The sequence below is a fragment of the Sparus aurata genome, chromosome 8, assembly GCF_900880675.1.
Source record: "Sparus aurata chromosome 8, fSpaAur1.1, whole genome shotgun sequence".
NCBI classification, from domain to species: Eukaryota; Metazoa; Chordata; class Actinopteri; order Spariformes; family Sparidae; genus Sparus; species Sparus aurata.
Window position 1 is genome coordinate 23,529,888 of NC_044194.1, and position 8,259 is coordinate 23,538,146.

Genomic DNA, 8,259 nt, shown 5'->3' on the forward strand with positions numbered 1-8,259 from the left:
GTGGTTAAGACTATGATGAAACGTTCTTCTTTAATGCTTCCGTTCTAATTGAGGACAGTAGGGGGCAACAACACATCCTGAGCGTGTCTGGCTGCCCGGATATAGAAATGAGGGTAGGCAAAGCACTATCACCTCAAAAACTGCTTTTTGTGGAGTATATTTGCTAGAAGTAGCACCCTGACGTATTGTTAGCTTGTGTTGTTGCGTTGTTGGTTTACCTTGTATAAGGAACATTTCCCACTGATAAACCACTGCAGTTATTGGCTTAAAAGCCAGCTGACGTTTCTGACACTTAATGTGTACTGAGCTTTGGCTCTTGTGTCTGTCTCATGTATCAAGTTATTAATTACTGCAATCATGTTAAACACAGCTTTATGTATCTTGTAGTTACCAATTAATTGAACTCTACTTACTATAAAACTTACTTTAAAATAAGTCAGTGTGATGCTCAAAGGTTTAGGTGTATTTATCATGTAATTGCACAAACTGAATCATATTGAGCTGGATAATATAGTTTAAAAAGTTTTACTTTTTATCTATACATCTATCTCTACATATATCTAAACATCAATTCATACATATATCTCTACATATATCTAAACATTAAATCATACATATATCTATACATCAATCTATACAAATATCCATACATCAATCTATACAAATATCCATACATCAATCTATACATATGTGTATACTATACATATATCTGAACATCTATTTATACATCAATCTAAACACCATTCTATATCTATACATCAATATATACATATATCTCTACATCTCTCTTGACATCAATCTAGACATATTTCTTAACATATATCTAACCATCTATCTATACATATATCTTAAAATCTAACTATACAACTATCTGTACATCGATCTATATATTTATCTTAACATCTATCTGTACATCTATTTACACATCCATTGATCCATCTGCATGACATCACATAAGTCCACCGTGAGGAGAGGAGGGCAGCTGATGCTCTGCACTGGGTGGACAGGGTGGAGGATAAAGCTGCTCCATCACCAGGTGATGCTCCACATCCTCTGATTGGCTGGACTCTGTGTGAGTCCTGCAGAGGAGACAGAGATGTGACTGCTGTTTCAAGAACATGCAGCCAGGAGGCGGGCGGGGCTTACAATGTACTCCTGTGGCAGGTGATACATGTCACTCACATGCACGGTCACTGGAGTCTGTGTGTGCGGTAGCTGCACCACGGCTGTCCGCTTATGTGTGCTGTGACAGGACCGGAACTGTCTGCTGAGGACGAGGTTCCTCCACAGCTCTCAGTGAGGTCGAGGCCTCCATCACAGCTGCCTGTGAGGTGGAAGCCACCACTGACGCTGCTACACCAACAAACAAAAACACAGATCAATCTTCTATCTTCTATATTCGGGTCAATACGGTACATCTGAATACTAATATTGGATCAAATGACATGCATTTGAGAGTCACAACTTTTGCAAAGATGCACAATTCAGTCTCCACAATACTGTTAAAATCTAAAAAATCTAGAAAATAAAACAGTATGAAATTGTGTTGTCCTTTAAGGTCACTTTGTCTATTCAGTCATGAAAACAAAGAGGTTTTTTTTTTAGGTTGTAAGCATAAAAAAAAAACAGTCAGTCAGTGAAGATCTTTCTCTTCTGATTAAAAATAGTGCCCTTTTAAAGATCTTGTACCAGGAACCTTATTGTACCTTAGTGTTATTATTCACAGTGGGGAAGTTGTTTTGCGCCATTAAAGTTAAATCTAATAAAATGTACCATTGGTCGTCTGTAATGGTCCTGAACTTTGTATTCATGTAAATGTTACTACTTTAACTAAATACCTTGAACTACATTTCCTTGTTTGAAAAATGTATGTAATTTAACAATCAAACGTCTTGTAGTTTTCATCGCATTTCACATGACAGTCCTCACCTTTAGGAGCTTTTGCCCTACACAAAAACAAACACTTCTCTACTCTTCTCCAGTGATGTATGTGGTGACATAAACATGTACAAGTTGTGTGTGAGCACTGATCAAGTTGGTAACACTGACTGTCACACTTACTCTCTGTCCCTGGACCTTCCAACAGTGGCATGCTCTCAGCTGCCGCAGGCAGACCCAGGATCAGGCTAACAGTCACAGTCCCCGTTCAAGGAAGTGAAGACTGAACTTCCTGAGGTCTTGACAATGTAAGTCCTGCCACTGAACATGAAAACACACACACACACACACAATTATTCTGTCACTGTCTTGAACCATGTATCTGCTATTATTTCTGGTGAGCCGACTGATCTGAGAAATGGGTGTCACCTGACTCTGCCCCCCTGACCTTCCAGCAGCAGCAGGTTCTCAGCTGTCATAGGCCAAAGCATCAACAGAGGTAACACATAACCTGAAGGTCTTCCTCATCCAGGAGAAGACACGTCGGAAGCAATTCTTCTTCTTCTGAGGCTTCTTTGCCCCCATGTTTTCTGAAAGTCAAAGGACATTAAAGACCTCAGCTGTACTCCAAATTGCACAACAGTTCAGACGCAAATAGAGGTGACTGCTACTTACCACATGAGCCCGGGTCCTCACATATGGAGGACTCCATGCTACTTTCAGTTCTGGGCATTGAGGAACATGACGTTTCGTTCAGGCCAGACTGAAAACTGAAAACACCACAAAATGTTACTGTCATTCCTGTTATTGTCATCACATTGTGAGGCTGCAACAAGGAACTTTTCATTTTTGTTGTTTCCGAGGCTCCTGTGGACCAAAACCTCTTGTAGTGAGTCTTGATTTCATGTGGAAGTGGGTGAAAAACAAAGGCAATAGGTTCTGATACTATTTTTAATCATCTGAACATGAAAACACATGCACACAATGTTCCTGTTATTGTCATGACATCTTCAAAAGCTCACGTCTCTGCTATTATTTCTGGCGATCTGAACTGTTTTTTCCTTCTGAGAAATAGGTGTCATGACGAGAGGAAGACATCTCACCTGACTTTTCTCCCCTGACCCTCCAGCAGCAGTGTGTTCTCAGCCGTCGCTGGCCGAACTTGGATCACACCTGCTGGTGAAATTTTCGGAGATGGCATGCAGCCGTCCGGTTGGATGACAGCGCTTTCGTTATCCGTCAGAGGAGTGGTAGCAGGCTCACCGAGTGCACTCGCCAGATTTTCCATCGGCTTCCATCGGACCAAAGGGGATGCAGCTGCCAAAGCCCCATTGCTACAAAAAGACACAGTCACTGTACACTCATATCCCGGAAAAAAGACAGGACACTGATCAAATGATAAATCATCACTAACTAAAAAAGCACTACCTACGGAACTCCCGTAACATACACACTTACTTTGGGTAGTCTTTGGTGAAAAATGGATGAATGAGGACTTCACGGGGAGTGATCCTCTCATCCTCATTCATCTTCAGCATTGCCTTTAGGAGCTCGATGCACTGCTCTCGCTCTGCGGCCTCAGCTTCATTGTTTTCCTCTAGACGTATCTAGTTGAGGAAACAACGGTCAAATCCACCATTGAGAAAAGACAATCGATCATAGTGACAATGAAAGTTACTTCACACTTACTTCTTTGAGATCGTCCAGAGACTGGAGATTGTGGTCCTTGTTGACACTGCTGAGGTGACATCTGAAATACTCAAAAGATGTCTGAAAGAAGGTTCAAAGTGTTTGTATCAATGTTCCTCAGAATCAATCGGAATGATAGACTGTTAAATGTAGGGAAATGTTAACAAGAAAAAAATGTGATAAAAGATTAAAGGTCAGAGAGGGTAAACTGTGGTACCTTGAGCTCCCAGCTGTTTGACTCGGTCCAGTTAAAGTACTTCTTTGTCCTTAGACCAGTACTGAGAACAAGGTCTGCTGGCTGACCCAGTAGATCAATGATGCTCCGCAGCTGGAGATTAAACACAGCATTACATCAAAATATGTAAGAGGAAGTATTGTTCTCAGGAGGGCAAAGTAATGCATCGCCATATCAGAAAGGCCAGTTCTCGTTAGTTGGGTTGGTTGAAGCACGAGGTGTAAGATTGGCCAATCAGAGGCAAAGTAGGGCAGGTCATCCTTTGACAACATACTAATGCTAACACCTGCCATCGTAGCTAAGGTACAAAGTTCTTTGAACCAATAAACATAACTTTACTTCTTTCTGTCACACCCAAAGTAAATTTAGAGCATTTTTTCATCTGTTTTAACAAAACACCAGGATGGTTTCTCATTCCCTATTTTTTAAATTTCCTTTTGATTCCCAGCTTTAGATTACTCATTATTGTACATGGAGCACTAATTAGAGCAAAACCACAAGCACGAGTGAAGACACACAAGTATGAGTAACTGACAAACTGGTGACAAACGTGACTTACTATTTCATATCCACAGCATCCGCTGAACGGTTGTTTGCTGCAGATCATTATGAACATCAGACAGCCCAGGGACCACATGTCAATGGCCTCAGAAAATGGACAGCCCAGTATGATTTCTGGAGACCTGAATGTGGAGAACAAATATTACACAGGATGTTTACACTGTCAGACTTGGGAAAGGAGCAATAAATTGTAAACTACTAACTCAGTCCAGTGTAGTAATAAAAATAATGAAGCCTACCTAAAAGCCAGCGGTTGCAGGAGCTTGCCCTGGGTGGCTTCTGATGTGGAAATGGCACCACCGAAGTCAATGAGCTTGACTCTGAGGGGTCGCGTTTGGTGATTCTCCATCATGATGTTGAAGAGGTGCACGTCACCGTGGATCACCCCAATCCCCTTCAGCGCCTCAAATGCTGTCCCCATCTGAAAAGTACAAGGTCAGTAAGAATGTACCAAAGCCTAAAAGTGACAGAGTGCTCAGTGCTTTGCTTTCCATCTGATGGTGCTGATGGCGTTTGTACCTGCTGGATGACGCTTCTGATGTCGCTCAGAAGCATAGGCGCAAAACTTGTCATTTCAAGGTAGTCGCCCAGGCTGATATCCAGCATCTCCAACACGATTGCCTTTCCATGTTTGGTTTGAAAACAATCGATGAACTCGACAATGTTGTGTCGGTCGAGTTTGAGGCGCTTGAACCGTCTCAGCATGGAAACCTGGAGACAAACGGCAAGTTTGATATGATTATTTTTTTTTTACAGTCAGTTAATGTGTTAGCGTGTGAAGTCTTGATAAGGTGGTGCTTAAAACTTAGTGTACAGATAATCAGTATATCTTTATATAGTGACGTTTGTAGATGGTTTAAGTAGCTTAAATCAAAAGGAATTGCTTGTTTGCATGAGTCAGTTACTGCACCTCTGACTATACAATATCTTTTGCAACCGTGAACGTCAAAATCAACACCTCCTACCTCATTGACGGTGTCTTCGTCAAAGAATTTAGGAATCTTCACAGCCACAGTCTGCTTGATGTCCTTTTTCCAACATTTCAACACCTCTCCGAAGCAGCCCTCTCCCAGAACTTCCTGGAACTCGTATCCGCTGGGGAGCTGGACGGGGTTCATCTCGGAAGATGACATGGACTCGTTGGATACACTGGATCCCATATTGTCTCTCAGAATACTGAAACAAAACAGGTGAAAACAAGAATAGGGAGATGTTACTTTCATTCCCTGCGAAGGATCACAACAACATTTCAGACATTGAGTATATTTATTTTTGCTACCATCTTATGGTTTCTTCCCTGTCAACAATTAGAAGACACAAAACATGTTAAACCGCTGTTTTCCACAGTGTATATTAAATCAAGATGGAGTAACAAATCCAAATATGGTCATTGCTGGAGAAATGTGTGGAAACATGTCTGCAGGTCACAATTACATTTTTCGGGAGTGTCCTAATATCTCTGCTTACTGGACAGATCAGATCAGAGATGATGTTATTTATTTGGGAAATGTACCAACTGAGCTGAAAGAACAGCCAGATATTTACAACAAATACTACTAGCAGCTAGTAAAAAAGCAATAGCCAGAAAATGGCAAAGTAAAAACTCTCCAACAATCCTTGAATGGACAGAAACATTTCATGATTTGCATTCAGATACTCTTTACAAGTTACATTACTGATGAGGATTTAACATCCAACACCTGTCATTAGCTCATAAAATATGGTGCAGTGTTACAGATTTGAGTACCAGTTGATTCATTTATTATAACGATCTATCATGTAAAGTTAGCAGGCCTATCCTCCAAGAACACAACCATTTTCCCATTGTCCTCCTATTTATATACTGCATATCCGCCAAATATATATCCTAATAATAAAGCCAATATGTTGTTTACTAGTCGCTAGTCATGCCTCATGGAGGAGATGGTGGTACTGAGGCAGGACGTCACTCTCATCTCTGCCCAAACTTTTCAATACCAACACGTCAAGTACAAGTTCTGAGTGCTGACTGAACACAACAGTGAAAAGGCCTATATATGTATATATATATATATATATATATATATATATATATATATATATATATATATATATATATATATATGAAACCGTGAACTTGAACTCTCTCCGACAACATATCCGGTTCCACTTTAAGTTCAGTTTCAACAATTATAGCAGCTATCTCAGCTGTACACAGAGAGACGGCCTGGTGCGTTTACACCTGCACGTTCTCATCTCCTAACGTTCCATCGTCTCCATGGTGCACGAGACAAAATTGTTGTTTTTTCAAAAAAGGCCCGGTCGCCATCTTTTCCCCTAAATGTTCGACCATAATTATCAAAACATTTAATCCCTCAAACAAACATGACAGTATTTAAAAATCACTAAACAACCGTGAACACATTCCTCATCTGTCGCGGGACTTTCAGCACATTCTTAAACTCTTCTTAAACTTAAACATCATTTTACACAGAGAAATCATCCAGTATCACCCAAAACTGACCGTTAGTGAAAGCCTAGCTAAAATGCTATCAATTTCCAATCTTTAAATTAAATTCAATTTACCAAGAGTATATTCACATTGTCAACCGAAACCCACCTCTACGTTTAAGAAGATGAATTAATACATTTGGTGTGATAATAAAAGATGTCCTACCTGCAGAGACTCGGGACAGCAGGTGCGTCGGCCCAGGGGGTCAACCGGAGGCCACTTCTCCAGAAGTTAAAGATGGTCTTCTTCTGGCAGTAGTTGTCCTGGAGCAAAGTAATCCAAAAGGTTTGTTTTTAAAGAATCTTACAGGTGATCAGTTATAATCCAAAAGGTTTGTCTGAGATGAAGCCTTACAGGTGATCAGGTTTAATCCAAAATAGGTTCGTCAGAGATGAAGACTTCAGCTGAACAGGTATAATCCAAAAAAAGGTTTCTCTGTGATGAAGTCTTCAGGTGAACAGGTATAATCCAAATGGTTTGGTTAAGTAGAAGTTTTCCAGTCGATCGGGTTTCCCAGATTGCAACTTTCCAACAATAAATCCGCGGTAGGTCAACTTGTCAAAGTTTAATGCGCGAATGAGAAATAAACGAGGCCTGCAGCTTTTATAGCTTTGGTCAACGTTCTGTTTCCATGGCCTTCAGTGACGCGCGTGCGTACGTACGTGCGTGTGCTTGATAATCTAGGTTCTGTGCAACAAATGAATGTATTTAGTTTTCTTGTGTAAAATGTCTCATTCAACAACATGTCATTTAAATGTGTCAATAGTGTAACTTCGTTCATGCCAACAAAGTTTATTTGAATTTATAGATGTAAACTGTGGGACTGTTGTGTGTCCTTGCAGGTGTTTCTACAAGAGCTCCGGTTACAATCTTCAGGTTGTTGGGGTCTAAAATAATGAACGTTAGGGGCAGAGATCAATAAATTATTTATTTATTTCTCTCAGAGAGGCGTTTCCGTTTCCACCAGTTTAAGAAAACAAAGGTGAAAACCAGAAAATGATGGAAAAAATATTTGAGAGTATAAAAAATTTAAATTATGAGATTAAAAATCACATGTCATGTACATGTCAAATTAAAGACCTATCCACCCTCTAGAGAACAGAGCATCTTAACCAGTGGCGCCGCCAGCCGGAATCCTGTACGCACTGTGCGTACTTTTTTTGAAGGTGAAAAAAAAAAATAAAAAATTAAAGCAATTTTTATTCTGTGTAATTTCTCTCTCCCTCTGTTTAGCGGGAAAGCGGGGACTTGGGATCACCTTTTCATAGCCTATATCCCTCGCTGCACAGAGTTTGGATGAAAACAAATGCTGCAGGTCTGCAGTGCACTGTCCAGGGTGCTGAACAGGGGCCGGATTGGAAGGTACGGCGGGCTTGATATTTAAATTATGCAAATCAGCGGGTGA

At 40.5% G+C, this 8,259-nt stretch overlaps 1 protein-coding gene across 3 annotated transcripts; it reads right to left on the reverse strand.

The window, feature by feature from the left end:
- Positions 1-450: 450 nt before the first annotated feature.
- LOC115586101 (homeodomain-interacting protein kinase 1-like) lies at positions 451-7,460 on the reverse strand. 3 transcript variants are annotated; one of them, XM_030424873.1, is made up of 15 exons: positions 7,209-7,460; positions 7,020-7,117; positions 5,329-5,539; positions 4,883-5,074; positions 4,603-4,784; positions 4,362-4,485; positions 3,785-3,895; positions 3,568-3,648; positions 3,337-3,485; positions 2,982-3,212; positions 2,554-2,648; positions 2,327-2,468; positions 2,062-2,199; positions 1,183-1,353; positions 451-1,079 (listed from the first exon to the last, which is right to left on the reverse strand). In XM_030424873.1, exons 3-12 carry the CDS (start codon positions 5,521-5,523, stop codon positions 2,347-2,349), a joined length of 1,482 nt encoding a protein of 493 aa, XP_030280733.1. In that variant the 5' UTR covers positions 5,524-5,539; positions 7,020-7,117; positions 7,209-7,460; the 3' UTR covers positions 451-1,079; positions 1,183-1,353; positions 2,062-2,199; positions 2,327-2,346. The 3 variants fall into 3 exon arrangements, with proteins under 3 accessions (XP_030280733.1, XP_030280731.1, XP_030280732.1); XM_030424871.1 differs by having other exon boundaries at positions 2,308-2,468; XM_030424872.1 differs by having other exon boundaries at positions 2,308-2,468; positions 7,020-7,460.
- Between the last annotated feature and the right edge of the window lie 799 nt (positions 7,461-8,259).